Genomic DNA, 25,095 nt, shown 5'->3' on the forward strand with positions numbered 1-25,095 from the left:
AGATGTGACTGCTGTTGTTGCATGAAAGTGTCATCTATGCACAGTGCTATGGATAATGCTATGGGGTGCAGAGTGACCAACCTGAACGATGTCACATTCCTTAGGCTGACCAAGGCTTGCAGCCCTTGCATGTCAATGCCGCTGTTTCGCAAATCCAAGGAAAACTCTTTTCTTGACCTTTTCAAAATTGAATGCAGTACATGGACATCAGGTGGTGTAAGAACTATGCCCAGAAAAGACAAGTATGGCTCGAGTCTTAAGGCCACATGCTGCAGAAGATAATTGTTCTGTGTTTCATAAACACAATGTAAAAGCTCCAGCAACCTCTCTGGACAGAGGGTATTAATCTGCAGCCTTCTAATGTATTTCAAGAGTGTTTTCTGCTTCTTGGTTGATTGTTTTGCATCCTCATTTGAAAGAGAGCAGAAGTAGGAGTCATCCTGGAGAAACATCAAACCAGCCAAAAATCGAGGCATTAAATCTAACCAGTTATAAGGTTTTTTCTTCTTGGATAGAAAAGACAGGTACTTTGTTAGATTTTTATCCTTGAGCTCTTCTGCTAACAAAAGGTGAAGTGCACACAAGAAATTCTGAATGGCAAAATCAGAGAATGTGCTCCCAAATTCCTCCTCTTCACTATCTGAATGTCTGGGGAGCGCAAATGGCAGGAAAAAACCATACTTCAGAGCAAACTCTTTAACTTCCTTAGAAGGAAGGAGATCACTTTTCATGGTGCTTTGGTGCTTTTCTCCAAGACACCAGGCTATACGTGCTAGGGTAGCAAGACTCTCTTGATTTTGTGTGGTTGTAACATCTGTTTGCATAAGCATTATCTTCTGCTGAAAAAATTTCAGGAAGACTTCAGTAAGAGTTGAAGGAAGACTTTGCTCTCCCATTTCAAGTACTGTCTCACAGAGAAAACAAACAAATCTACACATAACAGGGCTGTAACAATGACTGAACAAGTACTCACACTCTTTGATTAAATTCAGTGCACTATCACAGTAGGGTGATTCTTCAAAATATTTGGTTATGTACAATTCTCTCTGCTGAGGGGAAAATCCTACTATTTCAATAGTCTTATCCACTTTGGACATGCACTGGTACATTTTGTCTTTTGGTCTTGCTGTAAATAATAAAGTACAGCCATTGAGTATCTTTTTTTGGATGAGTCCTGAAAGCAGCTCCTTTATACTGCACAAATCCTTTTCAGGCTGGCTGGCTGAGCAACGAGGAGAATTCTCGTGATCATGCAATCCTTTAAAACCATCAAAAACCAGAAGGACTTTAGTCGGATTTTGCAATATATACTCAAAGATCTCTGTGCTTCCCTCTTGAGGTTTTACAAAAAATTCAAGCAGCAGTTCCTTCAGGCTGTATTGCTTCTCAGGCAAGCTTATTTGTTTGCAGTCAAACCAAAATACAAATTCAAACTGAGAAAACTCTCCATTGGACCAGTCCTGGCAGATCTTCTGAATGAGAATGCTTTTTCCCATTCCTGCTTTTCCCAGCACCACAATCACTTTAGTCTCTAAGTCTTTATGTGGTGGGATTTGAAATATTTGGCTTCTATCAATGGCTGTCTTTTCCTTGTCTTGCAGGTTGCAAGTTACCAGCTCCTTTTCAATTGCTTTTGCACCATTCTTTCCAGTCTTGGTTTCAGTTTGACTTTGAACAAGTGTCCCATCAATGAACAGGTGATCCAGATTTACTTCCCGCTCCATGGTCACAGATTTGCAAGTGTCTCGGAAATAATCCTTAAGTGATGAACAGAAAGTTTCCACTTGCTCTAGAGAAATAAAGAGCACACACAGACTGAAGGAACCAGTCCACAGACTACAACATCATTTCATGGTGCTTTAAGTGCCTAATTGCAATATGGTGAAAGCACAGGCATTCCCATAAAGCCCATAGGTCTGGATTTACCCCATTCAACTGCAGCTGAGAAGTGCAGGCACAACAGACACTTTCAGCTCTATGAATTGAGTAATTTTGGAGCTCTCTCTAGAGATGATAAAACCACCTAAGTACACTGGCCTGCTAAGAAGTTACTACAGCTAGATATCTAAAGGAAGCCAAGTCTAACATCTTGAAACCAGGAATTGTGCTCAGACCCTCAGAACAGCTTCGCAAATTGCTGAATGACTCTTACAAGTAGCTTTTCTGTATGGAAAGAAACAGAATATTTTTCCAAAAAATACTGGAAGGTTTAAGTTCAAGAGTTTTAAACTTACCTGGTCTTTTGAAAGGTTCTTTAGAAGGAATTATGGAATCTTGAACTTCTTGAGACTTTTCTAAACCTGGAAAAACAAAACAATATACTTGAAGAAGATGCCTAGATAATCAATGATTCAGCTTTACTAATTTTAACAATAAGATTAATGCAAATTTTCAAGTTCATTGCAGCATATATTCAGAGTAAGAGAGATAATTTGTTAATTTTACAAGGAAAATGAAAAAAAATTCTCCCTCAAGTAGAATTCTGCTGACATGCACTGTTGGAGGCAGAATGGCACCAAACATAACCACAGCTGTTCTGACAGTTGCATGAAGCAGTTCTACCATTAGCAGGTGACATCCACTGTTCTTTTCAAATGTCAGTGTTTTGATAAATTCATGTTCACACATAGTGCTTCTGTATGTCTTCAAAAGCAATAGCTTCCTATTGTTATTCTACACCTTGTAACCAAGCACTAAGGATGAAATTCACAGAGAAGAGACAGTTGGCAACAGTATTTACCCATTACTCTCCCTGACAAAATCCTGCTGCTGTCTGATTTTCTTTCTTTTCACCTGTTTGTTTCCAAACTCCTGCAGACTTTTGCACTTGGGTCAGATGAAGTGTGTGCTTTACATAAAGAAACTGGGAATTTTTCAGAGAGAGCACATTTTCTACACATTAATAATTGCAGAGTATCAGTTTTGACAGAACTTTTGGTAGGAAGAGTTTTGCAGATGCAAGACAGAATTTAAATTGACAGAGGCTGTAACAAACTCAACCTCAGAGTCTTGTAACCACACACAGCAGAAGTGTGCAAAAAAATCACCCAAATCAAACCAGATAAATCTCCCTAAATATGTACAAATGTGTTTCATACCATAATATCATCTTGATCATCTTGATGTAGAATGTGGTCTAAAAGAAATACAAATCTTTGAGTTTCAGAGATCTGGAAATTAATTCCTGCCCTGTGTACCAGCAACTTTCAGAATGGTTTGAGTTCAGAGTTGCTTCTAAAAGGGAAGCACCACAGACTTCCAGTAAGAAAGATATTAAATAGAGTTGTGCAAGTGTCTGGTTTTGATTTACTGTTTATTTTATTAAATAAGAAAATAGAATGGAAGAACAGAAAAAAAATCTGTAATGAGACATTTAGATGGGAAACTGGTCAAATCAGTCAGGAGTGAATAATTTTTAAAAAAGGAAAATAAACTGGCTTGGCATCTTACGTGCTAATTCTTCTGCTGCTTCATTTGGAATTCCAAGGCTTGTGGCATACGTGTGTTGTGCTGCAGTAAATCAGTGGGAATTATCAGCACTGTTTATTCACATAAACTGTATATACAATTTACAAAGACTTCCCCACACCTAGGGATATTTGCCTCATATCTCCACGTTACACTTTTGCTTTTGGGGTGGTGGAAGCCACCAGAGGGCAACAAACCCCCGTACTGGGCACAGGGACCAGAAACAACATCAAACTTCAGGTTCCAACAGCTTTCTGAGGGCTGGAAGAAAAGTGTCTCAGGAAAGTTTGTTACCTGAAGTGGGACTTTTCTATCCTGACCATGGCTCTGATTTCTTTATAATCCTCTCTGTGCATTAGGCTACAGTATTGTTTAGTTAAATAAGTTGTTATCAGGTTGGATTTGGGGCTTCCATGGGAGCTGGCTGCAGTCTGGCTGCGAGTACCAAGCATTTAAGATGCTCAGGCCATGCCAGCATCAGATCATCTCTCCCTTTCTGAGGGTGCTCCAGCACTCTGGGATTTGAACTGTTTTAACTAAACATGACTTATTCCAGAAACTGATGTCATAGCAAACACAGTGGATTGGCTGCTGAACCTATAGCTCTACAACCCTTATCTGCACTTTGTTCTGGATCAGACTAAGCAGCCAGTGATCAATACAAAGAAGGAAATGCCATCAATTTTTATTCTCCTCAATGAGGTCAATAAGAGTAAAGCCTGGAGGGGAGAACTGACTTCGAGTAGAAGCAATATGGTTCCTCTCCCAGTTCAAAGTGCTGTACATATATAACCCCCAATTTTCTACTTACCACATAAATTAACTGGAAAACTTGGAGATACGAATGTTTCCATAGAAGATGTCAGCACTGGCAAGAAACAAAGCACAGTTTTCAGCATATCATAGCTATCAGTAACTGAATTTAATCAATGCTGCTGTTGGCAGCATTGATTTTTTAGCACTTTATGCCTTTTTATGTGGATGAAAGGCTATTGCTCTTACCTGGATATACTATAACATCAGATGTGGCATTTTCAAGAACAAAGTTAAATATCTGCTGAGGAGGACCTGCAAAGCCTGGATTCTCTTGGTACCCTGTCATACCGAGTGGTAGGCACTCTGAGGTCAAAGGTTCTGACAATCCTGAAATGAGTGCAGAATAATTACTCTTCTGTTTTTAGAGCTTTATAAGAAAGAAAAAGCTTTCTAAAAGCTAATTATCCTTTTTGGCCACTTCTAGGCAAAGCTTCCCTGTGGAGAATTCATAGGATCACATAAGGTCCATAGAATCCATTAAAGAAAAAACACTTACAAGGTGTGATGAGCATGAAATACAAGGGATTACCCAGCTTTTAGGAGTCACTGCTTTTCATAGTCTAAAGAGAAATTCTATCATTATAAGGAAAAGTGCTTCGGGCAAAGTCTGTAAATGTATAGCCAGAGATCCAGAAAAGAGAAAATGTGTAAATAGTATGTATCTGCATTAATTTTACCTTCCTATGAACTACATCCTTCCCACATAACTGCACATCATGCAAGTTGTACAAGCATCCTCCCTCTCAACCCACACTGGGAACGTTTTTTGATGATTCAGTGCTTGCAACTTAATCAGCCATAGCTCTGAGTTTCTGTAGGTGGGACAGAATTTCTTCTGCTACTTTATGCTGTTTCGGCTTGCTTCAGGTACTTCAAGGCTTCCAACTTACACACTGCTGTTGGTTCCATACCAGCACAGATTTAGCAGAGAAAGGTCTTGAACTGGGCCTTTGTCATTAGCTCTTCTCAGTGTACCATGAGCACCCTCTGCTACCCAGCATGGCCCAGACCAGGTGGCTACACAGCCCATCAGTGAGATTACTGCTCAGCTTTTATGAGCTAAATCACAGCCTAGATTTTGCTCTACTGTTGCAAATGTAATTATCCCTCAGTCCTTTACAAACCTCTGGGTGAAAAAGAAATTGGAACTAAGTTAAAGCTTATTAGCAAAAATTTTGTGACTTCCTGTTCTTAAGACAAGTAATTACTTAGATTAGCATATAGTAAATAACTATTCTCTTATAACCTGCACCACTTAAATGAAAGATTAATTTTATTTCATTAGGGGCAATTCCCTTGAATATTTTTCAATCTTTTAGTGAGTGCCACACTTTTAAGTGCTTGACTGAAACAGCTGCCATACCCGTTTTTTCTGCCACTGCTCATAATCAATGTCAAGATTTATAAGAGTTTTCCCCTTGTGTAAATCAGCCTGTGCACAAGTGCACACCTACAGCTGTACTCTACGTACCAGAAATTATGAAGCTTCTTTCCAGTCCATGGGCAGCAGGAACAGAAAAGGACATGTGCTGGTTAGTTAGGGAGGTGCAGCTCACGGGATGGCTGTTGAAAGGCATAGCAAAGAAACTGCCATCCCCTGCAGACACTGCAGGGACTTCCACTTTAAAATAAAACAGCAAAACAAAAGGAAAAAAGTTGTCTCATTGGTAGAAGTTAAAGGAACCAAAGAAGAGGTCTCAGTAAATACGATAAACCACTTGATTCTGATCAGCTGTGTTTTGATTTTCCAAAAGCAAGAACAATTTACAATAGCTTTCTGGAAAGTATTTAGCTTTCAAAATCTAAAATGTATTTATTAAATTCTGTAGTAGATCACTTTTTCTTCTCAGTAGTTCACTGTTTAAATTTTCTTTTTCTTCATCTTTCCTGGTCTGTCTTATTTCTAGATGTACATGATCTTACACATGGATGATTGACAGATAAGACATAACAAGGTCTTACACTAGCTGTACCAATTTTCCAAGCACAGTTTGTTGTCTCAATATTGCACAAGAGTAGAGAGGCCCAAGAGCAATAAACTGGGGACCTTGACTCCCTACTTAGACACTACAGTGCTTGTAAGGACAACTAGTGTGTGTTAAGTGTCTCCCAAAGAGTTTTTAAAGATGCATCTTGTCTGCAGCACATTTTTCCCTCCAAGAACAGGACAAATGGGGAGAGAGACTTGTGCATTGTACAATTTCATCTGCCTACCAAAAGATTCTTACAAATCAAGTAAGACACACTTGCTTATTTGAATTAGTCTGCTAGTTTCCTTGGTTTTGCCACACCCCTGTTCTCAGAACTGGATTTGCTTTTTCCTTCCCTCTCCTATCTAGCTGCAACAAGTAAGTCTGTATTTCATCACTTTCTGTGGTCTGATGTTTTTATCAGGAGCTACAAACCTTTCTGGGGTATGTGCCACTATTTCATTCGATTCCTTTGGAAGAATATAATCCTTGGCTTACTACTTTGAGCTCTAATACACATTATTCTCTTTACTGTAAGTAGTCTTACACCTCTGAAGAGCTGCTGCATTTGCTTTTGCAGGATCATACTGTGACACTTGTGACAGGTTAAATAAACCCCTGAATTTGTCAAGTAGCTCATCTTTTTGTCATTTGGATTTTTTCTACCCAGTACTTATACTGAATTATGTATATGTTCCTTCCTCAGCACCTTCATTGGGTCAAGGACAGTAGAGAAACCTTCTCTTCTCCTATTCTAAGGACTTCCAGCAAAAGGATAGGTGCAGCTTTACAAAGCACCTGTTAGCTCTGTAATGATACTTTCCACTGGAATGCAGGTTCTGGAGGGTGAGGCATTTGGAACTGATGTGCCATTTCCTTATGGTAAACTATTATTGTTGGTGTGGCAGAAAGGGCTTTTAAAAGTGCCAAATCAGTAAAGGAACTTAAGCAAATAGAAAGTACTTTTAATGGGTACTAACTGCCAGGAACTTCACCTGTGTCTAAATAGCTACAACTAGCAGGCACCAGTTCAGTAAAAACTCTGATAACCTTCCCAGAGCTAGCAAACATATTTTTTCACAGCTAATTCTGCTCAATCCTCCCTCATCACTCCCTCAGAACTCCACAAGAACACTGAAAAACCAGCTTGGGTCACAGTCATGGTGCACATGTATGTTCTCTATGACTTTCATGCAGTCTATGCCAGTTCCTTACCTGAATTGTGCTGAGGTGCAGTCCCAAGATCCAAGCACTCTGGATGAATCTCTAGATTACACACTGGTTTGGCTGCCCTGCCTGACATGTACATGGCCCCTAGGGTTTGATACAGTCAGAGTTCCCCTTAGGAGGCTTGTGAGGTGTGCTGGCATACAATGAGTAATAGGTCCATTCAAAACACAATATAAAATAGTCACAACTGGTTGCTCTCACATGGATTTTGGAAGAGTATTTTGCTGGTTTAGCTCCGCCTGAAATATCCGTTTAGGCTACATTTGGGTAAGCAGCAGTTTACACCTAAGGAACAAGTTCTAGCCTGCCTGCTGGCCCCAGGTGTTGTCTTGTAGATGGTCAAACAATGTGCAAAACCCAGAAATTTCCCTTTCTCCCTTTCTTTCTTTGGTTTAAAGGACTTTACAGCATGGACTGGGCCAAGAAATTATCTCTTCACAGTTATTATTTTCACTAGGATGTTTCCCTGGATTTTTGGATGATGTCACACTTGGAATGAAGAGGATCAAACCCAGGACATGCGGAGCATGATGGGTAACATGACTCAGCTCATAGCTTTGCATTTCCTGGGTTTGATCCTCTTTGTTCCAAGTCAGACATCTTCCAAAAATCCAGTGAAAAAAAAGGTGTACTTGATAAAATTTACAAAATTTGGCGCTGACCCACTTCTCCACTATTTTGCTTTCTTCTCTCATGTGGATTTAGGAAAGCTCAACTATGCCTTTGCTGATGTTAAGCAAGTAATTTTCCTATCACCTGGCAGGAACATGTACTTTTGAAGCATAAGGATCCAACTTTTCCTAGGCTACCATGTAACTGATGCTAAGATGCACAATTTAATACCTGCAGATAAGAGGACATAGATTTGTTATATCATGAATTAATCAGAGAAATATAAAAATGTGATTTTTGCAGAAGCATGAAAATGCATGATGATCAAAATCACCAAATCTATGAGAGCAAACCTTTTCTAGAAGTTAGTTACAATGCCTAACAGAGGATGATATTTTGAAACATGAGACAATATATGTTTAATAGCCTTTTCCTATTCAGCCAGTGACTTACCAATTTTCTTATATTTGGGTTCTGAAGCATCACAGTAACTCTCTGCAGAGCCTAAGAAGGCTGAAAAATAGAAAGGTTATAGTAAGTGACAAAATTTTGGTAATTTTAAGTTTACCCCATGAAACTTATTTTAACTTTTTAAAGTAGAAGGGGGTGTTATCAGTTTCAATTCAGCTGTTTCAGAACTGTACAGGTCTAGTGTATAAAAATGAATGTGAAAAGCCTCATGTTATTTCACTCTGACTGTGAAGTTTTAATTAGGCTGTAGATTTTTGTGCCAAAGATTTTTGCTGTTGTTCCTGCTATTAAAGAGGCAATTGTTCAGCCAATGCTTGCTAAGCTACAGATACACTGAAAACAAAGTCAACACTGTCATAAGGATGACAAATATGCAAAGAAATATAACATGTTTAATGTTATGTTACAGGACAACAAATTCTGCGAACTGTAAATTCTACGCTTGGAAGAGCTGCTTTCAGTTCCAGCCCATGAGCGTGAACAAAGACAGAGGAAGCACATGTGGTGTCAGTGAAGAACTGCATGACAAGTGCATTGGGGCTCTGCTAAAGCCAAGGGGTTGTAATGCAAGTTTAGAACTCGGGCACAAAGCCTTTCAAATCTCACTGTTTTACACTTACTTCGTTTAAGACATGTCTGCATCTTTATGTCAGGAAATTTCTCAGTGTTTTCAGCAGCAATGTCATCCAAAATAAGGTTCCCTGCTAAAAACATGAAATATGGCCAAATGTAAATGTTTGTTCTCCTAAAAAATTACAGAGAGAAGTAAAAACAAGAGAAACACACCAACAGAAAGCAAAGATGAGATATGCTCCAAATAAAAACCAAATCATGCAATAAAAGATGTATCCAGGTCCATATGATTTTAGAAAGCCCACAGAGCTCAGAATGCAACTTTGTCACCCTGTGTTAATTTCTGAACTGCAAACTATTAATCTACTGCTATAAATTCAGTGGCTAATAAAACATAACTACTTCTCAATGCTCTAATGATGAGCAAAGGATAAAAAATCGCAGCTGTACCACAGTGTGATCTCAGTACTACTCAATTTATGTACTAAAGGGATTAGATCCTTTAAGAGACAGAGTTCTAAAAAGATTTCATACCCTGTGTTGCAAGAACTGTGAAGCTATCCATACCATATTTTTACTGGAAAATACTTAAGTACTAATATTGTATCCTGTTTTTTTCTAAAACAAATAAAAATATTGCCATTAAGTGCAAACCCCCCCCAAATTTTAAACACGCCAGGGAGCAGTACAAATCATTTGAAAAGCCATGTGAGCTTCCTGCAGCCAGAATTATTCTAAGGAAGGACTGACCTTTGGTAAATTAATCCAAATTATTTTGCTCAAACATAAAACAGGCTATACAGATATTCTGTGAATCTTCTGACTCTATGGATTTTTCAACAGCCACCTATTGATATATCTGTTCTGGAATAGCAAATAGCTGTATTTGTGCTGTTATCAAAACAACAATTTGGTACCACAAGCTAAGCAATGTCTCTGGTCAAGGATGGATGAAGGACTGATTTATTATACATAAAAATATAATATATATATAGAAAATATATTTTCTATATATATATTACAGCATTGATGTACTGATCAGGGTGAGAAGTAAAACTTGACACGCTTCCTCAGGCAGTTCTGTGCATCCTGGACAGAAATCAGTGTGTGTGAACTGTATTTATACACATGCAAAGTGTTCTGGGAACTTCTGTGTATCATCCCTGTTGTGCTCAGAGTAAGTGTGATGCTACTTGAGGGTATTACTGCACTGGACAATTAAGCTGTGCATATTCTATGGCTATGGTGACATGATCAGCAGCTTGGTCAGAGACAAAACTGCCATCTTTGAGAAAGGCCTGCAAAAATGCATAAAATCCTCAGTTTTCCAAGGAAAACCTGGGACACTGTATCCAGAGGGAAAAAAGAAGATACCAGATATATAGAAACTTTACTTGTGTTCAAACTGGGGGGATGAAGCACATGTCAGCCAGAACATTATCATGGAGAAAATAAGTCTTTGCCGTATTGATCTTACCAAAAATGTCTTCGACCTGCTTCTCCTGCTGATCCTTGAGCACATATTCTACTAATTCAGCTAGCAACAAAGGAAAAAAAAAAAGAGGAACACAGTAATGATACAGTAAACGTCACAGCAAAACTCTTGTATTCTTATTCTCATTAACAGAACTCTGCAGTGTAAGTAAAATTGAAGAGTTAAATTAAGTTTTTCTTGTAACTTGTTGTTCAGGAAATAAAGATCACAAGAAAGGAGAAGTTGAGACAGGAAATGTTAAGCAAAAGGAGACATTAATAGAGAGATTTTCCCCCAACAACCACAAACGACTGTTAATCAGTTTCCCCACAACGCACAGGTTCAGGTACTCTAAATGAGATCTACCATGCATGAGGGAAAGGCTACTTGAGTAAATGCCATGGCTTCAGATGGAGAATAGAATTTGTAAGAAATCGCTATAGCAAGTGATTGTAAAATAATTATTTAAAAAACAACAATTGCTTTCATACCTATTTTAGCATATGCATCTGTGGTGTTGGAACAGGGGTACAACGCATCTCCATTTTCACATGGGAAATCCACATTATTTAACTGTTCATAGCTGCTGGCATCAACTTCAAGATCTAGAGTTAAAAAGGAATATGCACTGTCTCAGTGAATGCCATTACCAAGCAGTAAAAAAGCCAGATAGCAGGACATGCAAGAACAAGCAGATTTGTTACTTCAGCAGAAGGCTTTGGCTTTTCATTGTATGTTGGCTAAGGAGGAACAGAACTGAATTCTCAGTAATTCATGGTCTCCTAGAAGTCAGCACTTTTCTTTTGCTAAATTCTGAGACCTTCTCTCTCCTAGTAAATAAAATACTTCCTGAATCCATTCTATGACAATAAAGCCCAGACCCATGCAGTCTATTAAACCTTCTTACCCTTCAGGATATGGTGGTATCATCCAGATCCCCTGTTCAGAACAATGCTGCGTCCATTCTAATCCCTGAACTGCATTGCAAATTGCCTGTGAAGCTGCTAGTTGGCCAAGGCTAAAATCTTGCCAGGGACCATGCTAACACCTTCACAGCAGAGATGCCCAGCTTCCAGTAACTGGTGTCATGTCCTGATGATGTTTGATTTACCTACATCATCTCCGACATTGCTAAGGCTAAAAAGTATTCCAACCAGTGAAACACCTGTGATAGCACAAGAGTCAGTGCTTGACCCCTAATTCATCCTACTTTCAGTCTCTGAGCAAGTGGAGCAAGTCACTGAGCAAGAGTAAAAAACACTCTTGCAGCTGTTTTTAACAGTCAGAAGCTGAGAGGGAAAAGCCCAACCTGGGAAATGATCAATCACAAAGATGATTCCAGATTCTGGTGCTCAGTTCTCCACTGATTTGCCTGTGTGCCTACTGGCACTGGTCACTCATGAAAGACACAATGCTCCAATTTGGTAACATTTTCCACCTATTTGGGAGCTATGAGACTTCATATCTGACATGCATCAGTTCTTCTCCTCTCATTGCCACTCTCAATCCACGGTCTAGCTCATTTGTTTAAAATAAGCTCAGCTAATTCACCATACCACAGATATACTTTCATACTTTTAAAATAGTACTCAGGGAGAGCAGAAAGTCTGCAAATTCAGGAGCACAAAGTTTAAGAGCCAGGGCAATCTTCTGATCTGATTATCTGTAGAAACTGAAGTGCAAGAAATTATCATCTTTACACCCTGGCCCTTCTGCTGTCTCCTCTTCATAAAAATCATAAAATCACTGTGCCCGCAAGAGCTGGAAAATGGCATCTGGTAATGCAAGTCCATTGTTTTGGTGCCTTAGGATCTCAGAAGGCAATGAAATGCTGTTTGCTTGTGGACTGTCTTCATCACAAACTCATCTAAAAGTCTCTGTTTTGCGGAACTTTTGGCTTCAAGCCACAGAGGTGTTGACAATTACACTTAGCCAGCTTATGACAGGAACATTTTCAAATAAAATACTTTCAGGAATGATATCCAAATGAAAGACATTGTCATGCCCTGATGAGTGACAGTACAGTGTGTTTTCTTAGACTGACTGAGCAGGATGCTATAAATATGTACAGTTTAAAAACATGATAGTTTCTGGAAGCAGTCATTGTATGTACAGACACAAAAGTTACCATATCCTGACACCAAGTGCCTGTAGAATTTAACTCAGTCACCATGACAAACTGCCATTAGATGGCTTTGTAGCTGAGAGGAGACGGCAATAACTTACAGCATGAGGACTAAACCAATCAAGCATTTTTTAGTGTTTTACTAACCGGTAGAGAAGTCACCTTCTTCGTCTCCGGATGGCTTAGGATCAAGGAAAGCACACAGATGCAAGGGATCGATATCACTGTGCAGTAAATCAAGGTAGCCATTTTCAGGCACAAATAATGAATCCATGGTTTGTCTTTGTCTGAAATGAAATTACACAGCAGTTAGCTATGACACAGCCACAGCTTTTGTCAGTCAAAACAAGTCCTGCGCTGTGGTTTTCTGTTGGCAAGACAGATCCTGAAGCTGGAGAGCTGGCATTTCTTACCAAGACCTGCATTGAATTATAACCCTGAGCTACTTACAGATCCAGAGACAGCCTGCAGTGAGACTCACCTATCTTTTACTCCAGTGAGAGGAGTGGGATACTGCAGTCTGACCACCTGGACCAAAAGTGCCAAGTATTGAACAAGTGGCAACCCCTGTATATCTTATCAGGATGTAAATGATACACAAATCCAGCAGGTAACAGGGAAATTAGAAGACTACAGTGAATATGAGGGAAGAATCCAGAAGCTACATTTCTTGATAAAGTTTATCTTTTCCTCCACATCATTGTAAATTCCCTTCTATTATCTTCCAGTTACTGCAACAGACACTAGAATCAGTTCAAACATTCCTCCTGGATATTCCACAAGTATAGAATAAAACTACATGTTACTTATTCATCATCTTTATCCAATTATTTCAAACCCAATTATTGGCTCTTCAGTATTTACAGATCACTGGTGTGAATGCCACCTGGGCTGGTGATCCAAATGACTTACTCCACCATAATGCTGAAATGTCAGGATGAAAAGAAAACCCAGTAAATTTTTCAGACTATATCTTGTTTAAATAGGTATCCACACACCACAACCATGGAAAGTTTCAGCTTGGCATCAAGTACGATATTTTGCAATGAAGAATATCTAATAAATGGCTCTCAAATACTCTGCCCTTAGCAGAATGCCACTGATGTCCCTGGTTGCATCTGTCTCTGTTCCTGAGGTGTGCAAACATGGAGCAACTGCTGTACCATGAAACCTACCTGCAACATGGTAAAAGAGAAATACAGCTAACACTACAGCTGTGATGAAAGAAGGCAGAGCAGACCTCATCACACAGTACCATGTGCTCATAAACTCATCTTCATTCCTCTTACCCCTCTCTGGGGTTGTCCCTCTGAACAGCTGGGAAATGGATATTTCTGCATTTTGCTGCAGAAAATGCCAAAATCTAGAGCCAGAAGTTTGAAAAGCAGGTGAACATGGTGTGCTTCCATGAGTAGAAATAGCCTGCACTAAGATAGCTCTCCTTTTTCATGTTTTATGGCCTCACTACATTACCAAGATTACAAAAATTTGGTATTATTGCCTGACATGCTATAAATGGAAAGCAGAAATTGAGAAACCTACATAAGAACCAAGAATGAGGTTACAAACACACCAGATTAAACTTTCAGTTTGTTGCAACACTTTGTTTTGCGCCTCCCGTTTTTTGAATTAAGAGACAAATTAAACAGGGCCTTTCAGAATGCTGAGCCTCCAACTGTGTGAACAAAGCTGTTGAAGAATAAGCCAATACAATTTTGGGGTTAGAGTCAGAGAAGAAATTGGGCAGAAGGCTTAAGGGGAATGCAAGACAGCCAAATCTATCATTCCAAGTTCAGTGATTGCCAAACTGCTTGATTACAGCACACAAAGAACAGGGCACATCCTAGGGAAAGAAACTGAGTAGGCCTACTTAATCTTCATGGAAATACTAAGCTTTAACTAATTCATAGTCATAAGAGCTTTTCTATTTTTTAACTTTTCTTTCAATAGCATCTCTCTGTGGATAAATACCTAAGTAATGGAATACAATGGTCAAGAAGTCAGGAAGCAACCAAGGGAAAGTCTTGCCAGAGTCAGGTCTGGCTACAGAGCTTAAAATTAGAATGTAAAAGATGGTATCGCTCAGGTGCACAGGAGTGAGAGAAACATACTCTTCTACCTTAACAAGATGAAGATTGCCATTCTTTCAAAAATGAAGAACTTGGTTGCTTGCCATTTTTTGCTTCATGAGTCTGACTGGCCTTCAGCTCTGGTATTTTTTCTTCATTTTTTGGTTTTGACACAAATCTTTACATAGCTGTCTCTCTATTGACTACACTGGATTTAGGATCCTGGGATTTCTTTTGGTATCTGAATCAACAAATTTTTAATAGCAGCTGTATTCTGCTGCATTAAAAAGATAGCTCCACCATGGAAAATACATTGTGAATAAAGAAGCAAGTTTTTGAAAGATGGAAATTTCTACATGGAGAGGAGTCAGAGGCAAGGAAAATTACATGTCAGGGACAGCAAGTGTTTTGCTGCATATTGTAACTGAAGCACACAAAATGAAACCAGGCGTTTACCAAGCTTGTTTACAACAGCGTCTCCTTTCTCAGAGTTTCCGCTTTTTTTGTCACAGCATCTCAGCAGTCCCGTCTGAGGTGAAGGGTGAATAAGCTCTGTACTGCTCAGCACTTCCTCTGTTGTTTCATACATAATTTTAACTTAGTTTACTGATATTACATTCCCTTTGGGGTCTCATGGGACTCAATGCTGCCAAAATGGGTGTCTGGCACAGTTTCATGCCAGAGGACTAAAAAATTTTGTGATAATTTCTGTGTTAGGGCTGTGAAGGCCAGAGCCAGCTCTCAGCAGGAGCAAGGCAGAGCCTGCAGGGACCTTCAGGACAGGAGTCCCCAGGGCCACCTGCGAGGCTTCCATGCGCAAAGGGCACGTGCTGGGTGGGGGCGAGACAGGACGTACTTCCAAATGTATTTCCATGCCATTCAGAGAGTTCAATCCTTTGTGGTTTGGACGCTGGTTAAGACAAATATTGTTCTTTAAATCCTTAAATAACACCTCCTTTCCCCAGCAGCCGATACGCTCTGGCTGCATGGCCACACTTGGCAGCCCCACGTGCTCTTTGTGCCACCTCTGCAGTGACTGGGCACACCTGACACTGCCAGGTCTCTACTTAGGATGCATTTGGTTTAGCTCTGCATCCTGCATATCTGGCATAATAATATGGTTCACTTCCAAGACTCACAATGCTTTTTTTCAATGCTCTTTTAGAGTTCCAGTGATACCATATGAATTAAAAATTCTGGAGAAGTAGTGAAAGAAACAGTGAACATCTCTGTACAAGAACAAAGAAGGAGCAGATGTTCACTTAAATCACATATTAATCATAAGAGCTAGATGGGGCATTTTAGATTTCTAAACGTAATGGAGGTAATTTTGATTCATTATTTTTCCCAAATAATTTTATTTCATCTTGTCTTATATTTTAAAGGGTCAACATGTTAAAGATTCCAGGCCATGGGGTCTGTTAGTAATTGAAATCAAATGTTATCTAAGAGAAAAAAGGATTATAAAGGCCAAAAGGTAAAGGAGAGGAGATTTGAGGAGAGTTGTCAGGGGCTTTCCTTCCCAAACCTCTGTTGACATATGAACTAACAGGCAATAAATCTCCCACATGAGTACAGAGGTTAAGAAAACGAAAATTTGTAAAGTCATTTTAGGAACAGAGGAAATCCCCCTCCAATTTAACTTTTGGACCAGTTTAGGAAGCTGAGGACAATTCATAGAAAAGAGTAGTAGTGCCATGCAAATCACACATTTTTAACCAGAGGATGACATAACATCCAAGTCTTTCATAACATTCCAAGTTCTAGACTACAGAAAAATTAGAGAGTGGGACTGCTGTGAAGACAGCAAGTTGAAAAATTAAATACAAAGATTGCTGAACAAATCCTATTTTCCTGCAATACCCCAGACCCATTAAGTGCTACACATGAGTCTGAGTGAACAAGCTGACAAAAAGCAGGCTATATCAAGCTGTAACTAAGGAGTCCAGTGAAACATCGGTACTTTGATTTAAAAGTACTTTCAAATACTGAAAAGTTCAGTATTGTTGGCCACAATTTTATAGCCTTGTTTTCTTTCACCAACTTTAGAAAGTTTTCTCTCATCTTCTCTGCCCCCCCCCAGGGTCATGTCAGGGGCACAAGGAACTCCCCCAAAGGCAGGGCTGTTTCCTGGCTTTTGCTGCAGTCAATGTTTTAGGACAAGGTTCTTTGGGAGGTGGGAAAGCCAGCAGTGAGGAAGGATGGAATTCCCTCCATGTTCCAATCACTTACCTCCTTTTCCTCTCCCCAAATAAATGACTGACAGTTCCTCTGCTCCACAGGTACCACAGAGATTTTTCCTTTCAGAAATGCCCTAATTATTTATAAAATGCAGGTAATGCACATCAATTTATATTTAGCTTTGAAGGTTTCCGTTTCTATTTCAGGTCTGTAAAAAACTTAAACACTGAAAAGCCAGTTTAACTTTTTCTATTTTATTACCCAGCTCAAGAAGAGATACTACTATTGCTAAAAGTCTTTATCTTTCTGATGGAATGGTGTTACTTTCCACAGACTTCATAGTCTAAAATGAAAGAAAAACAGAGATGGTGCTGAAAAAAACCCCATATCTATATCCAGCCACATTATTCTTTGTCTCCCTTAGAGATGAGTTTAAAGAAGTTTAAAAAAGCATAAATATCAGGCAAAATGAGTTTTTGCCTTTCAATGAGCTTAGCTCAGAACCAACAATGTTACTCATCTGCTGCTGGAGATGGACAAGTTCAGGCAGAGCTGTAATAAGTGCCCTGCAGGTGTCAGAGCTGTGATTTAGAGCAGAATTTGCCTTTCATGTCCATTACTGCCTCCTGCGTCACAGCTGTGCCCAGCTCTCCCATCCCAGCAGTAAGATAAAGTAAAGCATCACAGCAGATACTTGTCTAGATTTTAATGCAATGGCTTTCTTCAAGACAGAATTTCAGCCCAGCTCAAGGGGAAAGTAAAGCTCTAGGTTGTTTTGCCAGATTTGTGAAAAAATGGAAATAAGCCAGCTTCTTTCAATGATTCTCAGTTTCGCTTTCCATAGGCACAACATTTTTACAAAAGAAGAAAATTCTTAACAAAGTCTGAAACAAACTACAGCAACTTTTTCAGCAAGTAGCAGGACTAGCCACAAAACAAAATCACAAAAAATTCTCTGAAATTTCACCCACATTCAGACATCATCCTACTAGTATTTCAAGCAACACAAGTCCAAATACTGACACACTTCAACTACAAATATGTACAAAAAGCAAGGTAAGATGAATTTACCATGAAAAAAGCATGCATTCAAGGGTTGAAGAAAAACTGACCTTAAGAAAGTGGACAGTTCCTGCTCTATCACTCTGGATTCAGTACCAAAAAATGATGAGAACTGCCAGCCCTGCCCAGGGCTAACAGAAAGCGACAGTAGAAAGGAGGAAATAACAAGAATCAGAACACTCAGAGGGGGAATTCCAAAGAGGAAAATTAAGAGGAACCTCCCTTCTAGCAGCCCCAGTATAACTAGCAGTGTTACCTTTACTGGTTACTTGTCCCTGCTAAGAAGAGCTTGATCTTGTCACTAATTAGGAAAAGATCAATTTATTTGGTTGGAAGCCAGAACTGGATGAGAGCTGACAGTAACAATTTCTATTGCTTCCCAAATTCTTCAACTCCTGTTTCATTCCAGTTCAAATCTGTTCCAAAGCCATGCTGTTAAACAGTCCATCAGTAAGAATAAAGCCAGCAGCATGTGGGCACTTACCCTGCAGCTCCACTTGGTGTAACAGAAGTGAAAGTGTCTTTCCCATGTTCACAGAATCTACCAATACAAAATTAGTTTTGCCTCTCATGCAAGGGTCTCTTGCCATTGGCTGAAAATGACAAGTAGGATGTTCTATGAAACAGGAGCTTGTCGGGCTTACACATGGTGTTCACAATGTAGCAGCATCCGACAGAATGTTTATTCATCTAATCTTCACTTACCTTGCCATGCCTACCTGTGTAAGACAAACAACCTTTTGAAAACCAAGTTTATTCATGAGTGTTCCTCTCATGATGCCTATAGCTGCTTCTGTGGTGATCTGCAAGATTACTTGCTTAGTTTTCATGCATTGACCTACACAAATCAGAAATTAATTATAAAAGAGACTGTACTCTAGAATGAACAAATACTTTTTGTAGTATTATTCCATTGGTTATAGCTTTTAAGAAAAGTTCCACCAGAGTCTGAAGGGGTAGGGAAAGAGGATTTGATGAATACAGTGATATCCAGACTCCCTGCTTCACTTAAGGCGAGATTTTAACCAGCTGCCAGCAAGAAATGGCTTCTGCACAAGGCAGCAGCTCCTATGAGCAAAGCAGCTGCCCACCTGTGTAAGACTTTTGTCTTTGCAGAGGAGATCCACTTCCACCAGGTTCCATGGAAACATGCACACTGAGAAGAGACAAAGCTGTTTCCCTCCTGGGAGCAGCTGATCTTCTCCTGGTATTTACAGACATGGGGCCTGATCTGTGCTGCAGGACACCAGCCTCTTCAGGCTCTCTCTCATCCAGGCTGTGTTGGAATTCCTCTGTGCACTTTAGAAAAAAAGCAACATCTCAGAATAACAGCATTCAAAGCAGAAAATAATGAAAGGCTGCACAAATACAGATTCTCTGGTTTAGTGCTCTGTTTTGATAGGAGAATAAAACAATCACTGCATAAGAAAATCAAAGAAAATTTCGGAGGGTTGTTTGTTAGCCCTATTCTAATGTGCAGCACAACCCCTCAAATGATAAACTCCTTCAGCAGCCCGGCAAACAGATTTCTTTAGCAGCTTCTGAGGCCGAAATCCATCAGGCAATCTCTATACACATCAAGAACAACAGTTTGGGGAACAAGAGTTCAGCTTATTATTGTAATTCCAGTGCACGTTTGCAGCAAACACTGGTTGACTGTAATTTTTGTACAACACTCATAGCTGCTTGGAAAGAGCAGAAAAGAATTGCTGGAGCAAATCATGGTTCACCTAATGGAGTAGTCTATAAAGGTGGTCTTAGAAGAAATGCAGACTGGAAAAAGAGAGGCTGGGAGACATCTGGGAACTGCCTAAGGTGGCCATAAGCTTCTTTGCTTTGATGTTGACTGGGACACTACCCTACTACCAAAGGAGGGGACAGAATATGCTCAGTAGTATTGGAAGAACCAGCATAACTGATACTAGGCCATTCTATGGTTTTCTACACTTAAAATATTAATTCCTGGCATTAATTTGAATGCATGTGATGATAGAGGTCAGTATTTTGCCCTCACATGAACTATCTTAATTTGTATCCTGAGGATTTCCTCCTGTATTTTCATCCATGCCTTTGTTGTCCCAAAATGTTTTGTTTCATCTGGTGTGGGAGAGGCCAACCCCACACAGAGTCAAGGTATTTGATTTATTTGCAGTTCTGCACAGAAAGGGAGGCTGGGTGGCAAATTCACAAAACCAGCACCACAGCTATTAGAACTTTTCATTATTAATACATTTTGGCAAACAAAGGCATTAATGTTCATTGGCTACAAGTTAGATAGGTTTCTTATTAATTAGTATTCTATCTTCTATTAGTTAAAAGATTCCCTCATTTCTCATGCTAATTAGTCTGCATGCTCAGTCTTTCTCTCCTTTTGAGTCTTGCTCCGTCAGCTCTCTGAGAATGCATGTCCAAAGTCCAGAGAGACTCTGAATGACCACAAATATTTGAGGCCATAATGTCTTTGCCTCTACTAGACTGGAAATTCTGAACCTTTTGAATTCCTAACTTCACTTAAGAAAATGACCTTCTGCGGAAGATGCAAGTGTGACCCAGCAGCATTGCAGTGTGTTATCTTGGTGTGCCTCACCTGTAGTGTTCATGCTGCACTACTGAGGCTCGTCATAGCATTTGGGAAGAACTATGGTAGGTGATACTGGAAATGTAGGTGTGGAAGGATGCTGGAGGACTTTGAAGCACAGCTAGTTTCTGAGGTGAGGAAGTAAGGAAAGGTTTGATCAGACACATTTTAAAACAAGCTCTAGAGAAAAAACACACCCCTGCACTCTAAAAGGCAGAGCTTTTATGTTCAAAACATCTTCCAAAATATCACAGTTCTACTTTCCTACAGGAAATCAGTTTCATAATAGACATAGAAAGGTTTGCATAAAGAGCCGCAAACCTTGGTGGAGTTGCTGAGGAAATGCTATGTGAGTGTGTATGCACAATGGAAGGCACAACATTGGTAACTGAGGGCTCCTGAGACTTATCCAAAGTATGTTCCTGCAGTTCTGCCTTGCACGGTTCAGGAATGGGCTGGTGCTTATTCACTGAGGGCCATGCTCTCTAACGCTCATGGACATTGCTGCCAAGTCCCTATGGATTTTGATACTGTACTATGAACAAGGAACTGTGATTCCTTGAAAATTCCTTTTATGTTGGTTCTATATATGAGCTCTGGTTTTCCAGTCAGCTACTGTCTTTGGCCTCTCTGGCCAAAAACTGGTTTCCATAGCAGAACTTTTCTTTGGGATTCCTTCTATCCAGGGTGAATAGCTTTGAGGTACTGCTGGTTGAGCAATTTCTCATAGACTGGGAAGTCTATTTAACAAATTTCCCTATTTTCTGAATATAGTGATTCAAGCTGTACAATATATAGATATCAGTAATTCACTAATTTGCTTTACTGCATGACTTCCCTTCCTGTTCTGTGGATTCTCTTTAACTCCCATGCAGTTTTTGCAGATAAGACAGATGTTTCATAGCAACTGTATCTCTCTTATGGATTGTCATGGTAGTGTTTTCAAGGTCCAAAAGAAAAGACATGCCTTAGCTATGGAAAGCATGCCTAAGCAATAGCTACATAAGAAGCACCAAACAGTAAAAATGTACGGCCTCACTTAGTTCTCTTTTTCACACACATTGTTTGTGCTGTGACACATTACAAAGAGGAAAGTGAGTTGAAAAGGAGAACTTGTGCTTTTGATTTCTCTGCATTGAGGGGAAGTATCACTTCTAAGTAAATATGGTGCTGCGCAGTCTACAGCTAATTTTGGAACCAAATAATTTCAGTAAAATGTCTGTAATTAATGTCACTATTTTTCCTAGGGGCAGTGAGGTAGCTGAAAGGGTACTAGTGAAGGCCACACTACATCCTTCACCACATGTCATTTGGGTATGTCATGAACCTTGGCAGATTTTATGTCTGAGACAAGACAGTAAGAAGACTTTTGTTTGTTTCCACAAATGCAAAATCAAAACCAGAAATAGAAATCACATTTAATTATTGCAAATTTGGACTGTAGCAGCAGAAGAACTTGAACCAAGTTTTCAAAGCTTAAGCCTCTCTAGTCCCTTTTCCCTTATTTTGGCCTCAGCTACAAGATAATCAGCTTTGGGTTCAAAGGCAGAGTACTTTTAGCATGTTATTGCTTGGTATGTTTGCCTATAGCCCAGCAAAAGCCAGAGACAGCTCCATAGAAACTAGGCTTCCTCCCAAGTTATGATCTTGCAGATCTTGTTGGAAAACTCTTCAGGAATAGTTAGAACACGTGGGAAGAGTAAAACAGGAACTAACTTGAAATCTTTATATCTTAACACCCATTCAAAGTCCATCTTGCTTTTGATCTGTCTCCAATCTAGACATAGCAGAGGAAACAATCCTGTGTTTGGGTTGAAAAGCATATAATCTCCTGCTCATGGCAAACACTGTCTGGGCACATTTGCAGGTGGAAATTGCTTAAGGTGTGAAACACTTGAAGAAAATCTGCTTTTCTCATGTTTAAGTGGCAATCATGATAATGTATCACAAGCTGTTTGCTCACTTGCTTGTCTGCTTCTGGAGGGAACTATCCTATGGAGAGGAGCTCTTTCTCCACATGAAGTCTACCATTCTCCCATTAGTATATCCCCTCACAGCCAGTCACACTTATGTCCTGGAGCTCTGAGCAAGCATTTCCACCTGCAGCTGGCAGCTGCCTGGTCTATAGATGGAGGAGAAGACACTAAGAAAACCTCTTATGCCTTCCCTTAGTTTTCAAGTAGTCTGTGAACACCAAAAGTGCACAGATCCCTCAGCAGTAGTTTGGGATAGGCAGTGCACAACAGTATTCATCTTGTCAACAGAAGGACTTCTCATTTATCTGTATCTAAGAGCAATTAAAAGGAAAAAAAAAAAAGAAGAAAATAAAAGAAATTAATATCTTTCCTTTCACCACCATTGGAATTCATAGAACTAATCCAGTACACTGGTATACTGCAGCATGTTACACAAATGCCCTGTAATTTCCCTTACACTGAAATAAAATAGAGGAAGAATGGGAAAAGCATACAAATGCAAACCCCAGCTAACAAGGAAAAGTATGTGTGCAAAAAACCACAGCCTATGTCAAGTTTCAGATTGAAGCAAAAAAACTGGGCAAAAATAATGAACTGGCAGTTGAAGAAACCACATATTTTAGGGGCTTCCCTAGAGCATTTCTGATCTTTGTCAACTGAAACACACACCAGACACAAAAGCTATCACAATCCACACCAGACACAGCAGCTCTGCCATTAGTTAATGAAGGAGCACTTACCATGACCCCCATTCCAGTAGCTGTGCTGTCATTTTAACTGCACACAGTGATTGTGGTATCATAGACAAGGCCACACCACCTTTTTTTTCAGGCGCTTCAGGTCCATTTTACCACAGTTCTGCAGTGTGGTCACTGGGCTGCTCTGCCGTGGAGAAGGGGAGCTCACACCCTTCTGCTGAAGCTGCTCTGCCCTACATGAAGGATGAGAGCCAGACAGTCAGTGCATTCTCTGAAAAGCCAACAGGTTTGGCTTCTTGCCCTTCTTCCAAGCTTTATTTCAGTATTTGTAATTGGTGATTATTTAGAGATTTTAAAGATGTGTGGCTCATGAGTTCAGGCCCAGACATTGGAGAAACACCCTCCAGCTGGGAAGTCAGGCAGAACGGCTTTCATGGGAATAGCTGTGGAGACAACCAGGACAGCCTGGAGTTTCCTCCTCTTCTAAGCTGGGAGATTGAGGCTTGTCACCCTTCAGACCATAGATGAAATTGTGGTATCTTAAATCATGGTCTTGGCTGTAAAAGGGGCTCACAGGCCACAGACATGAACGTTGCTTTCAGTTTTGCTAAAAGTTTGGGCCCCTGACTCTAGGAGATGTTCAGAGCTGTGCACTCCATAGAGAGTGAGTTATGTCCAGTAGCACCTGGTGCATCTTGTAAAGAATAAGCAGTCAATGTGTCAGACCCCATCCAAGGCACTTAATATCCCCGCAGGTTATTTGGGGGATCTAGGGACCTAAAGAACAATTCTGAGCACCTCCTCCTCTTTGTACCACTCAAACCTACAGAAATAGTACAGATTTTGTGTATTTCCTCAGATATTCCTTCAAGTTCTCCGTGACTCAGTACAAGGAATACCAGGAAGCTGAAGCTATTTGCTGAACTAGAAAAGAAAGTATTAATATATTAGGAAAGACACTATTGAACAATAGTGCTGTAGAAGTAGGGACCACAGGCTGCTTCAAAAAAATTCCTAGGTCAAAACAATTAAGAATGGAAGGTGCAGGTTTTTCATTTCATTGCATCACCAGATTAAGAATCCTTTCTTACTTTGTGTTTTGTCTATATTCTCTTTGGTTTTTTTCTGATAAAGTAATTGCCTTTACCACCTCCCTGACACCAGTTTAGTATAAATAAGAAAAACAAGTGCAAGCAAGAATGGCAAAAGCTGCTTAGCCACAGCATCCACAACAAAAGATGAAGTAGAAATTGCCAGTGAAAGTGGTTGAAGAATTGTTCGGCAAGCATTTCAGGGAGCTGAATGAGGCTATGTAGGTACTACAAGCAGCCAGGGGGAACAAAAGAAAAAGGAAACATGTAAAAAATCTAATGAATAAGCAACTTCAGCTTTCATAAGACAATTCAAGTTTTATTTCTGCAGATAAACCAGTAGAAGAAACAGTGCTCAATTTTTCATATCAACCTCCTATTGTACTAAGCTTCTCAACTGTTTGATAACTGTTAGGGTCTTTTATTTAATAGGTTAAGATTATTATTATATTTTTTTTTCTCAGTAAGACTATAGAGGCTTAAGGCAGGAGAGGTATTAGATACTTGTGTGAGAGTGTATAGGCATGTTAAATTCATGTAGCAAAGGAGGGAAGGAACTCCAAGCACCTCTTCTGATGAAATCACTGCCACTCTGGGAAATCAATCCCAAGGCACAGAGGTAAGCTCTGCTTACTGCAGTGGATCTACGAAGTTGCTTAAACCAAACTTTTGACAGCTCAAGTTCCTTATTTTTGGAGTTC

General features: G+C 39.8%; 1 protein-coding gene across 5 annotated transcripts in view; it reads right to left on the reverse strand.

Annotated features, from left to right (window-relative positions):
* Nucleotides 1-18,592, reverse strand: part of CIITA (class II major histocompatibility complex transactivator) — a 28,325-nt gene extending 9,733 nt beyond the window's left edge. Inside the window, exons 1-12 of one of the 5 annotated variants that reach the window (XM_032126235.1) lie at nucleotides 18,536-18,592; nucleotides 12,887-13,026; nucleotides 11,106-11,219; nucleotides 10,618-10,677; nucleotides 9,188-9,271; nucleotides 8,550-8,609; nucleotides 5,756-5,905; nucleotides 4,471-4,611; nucleotides 4,280-4,336; nucleotides 3,451-3,510; nucleotides 2,235-2,300; nucleotides 82-1,789 (exon numbers count right to left, since the gene is read on the reverse strand). In XM_032126235.1, the coding sequence (XP_031982126.1) occupies nucleotides 82-1,789; nucleotides 2,235-2,300; nucleotides 3,451-3,510; nucleotides 4,280-4,336; nucleotides 4,471-4,611; nucleotides 5,756-5,905; nucleotides 8,550-8,609; nucleotides 9,188-9,271; nucleotides 10,618-10,677; nucleotides 11,106-11,219; nucleotides 12,887-13,013 (2,627 nt within the window). In that variant the 5' untranslated portion in view covers nucleotides 13,014-13,026; nucleotides 18,536-18,592. Of the gene's footprint in view, nucleotides 1-81; nucleotides 1,790-2,234; nucleotides 2,301-3,450; nucleotides 3,511-4,279; nucleotides 4,337-4,470; nucleotides 4,612-5,755; nucleotides 5,906-8,549; nucleotides 8,610-9,187; nucleotides 9,272-10,617; nucleotides 10,678-11,105; nucleotides 11,220-12,886; nucleotides 13,027-17,040; nucleotides 17,145-18,101; nucleotides 18,203-18,307; nucleotides 18,502-18,535 lie in introns of those variants that run through there. The other 4 variants (XM_032126237.1, XM_032126239.1, XM_032126238.1 and 1 more) reach the window with 4 other exon arrangements.
* Between the last annotated feature and the right edge of the window lie 6,503 nt (nucleotides 18,593-25,095).

Source organism: Corvus moneduloides, chromosome 16 (genome assembly GCF_009650955.1).
Source record: "Corvus moneduloides isolate bCorMon1 chromosome 16, bCorMon1.pri, whole genome shotgun sequence".
Taxonomy (NCBI): domain Eukaryota; kingdom Metazoa; phylum Chordata; class Aves; order Passeriformes; family Corvidae; genus Corvus; species Corvus moneduloides.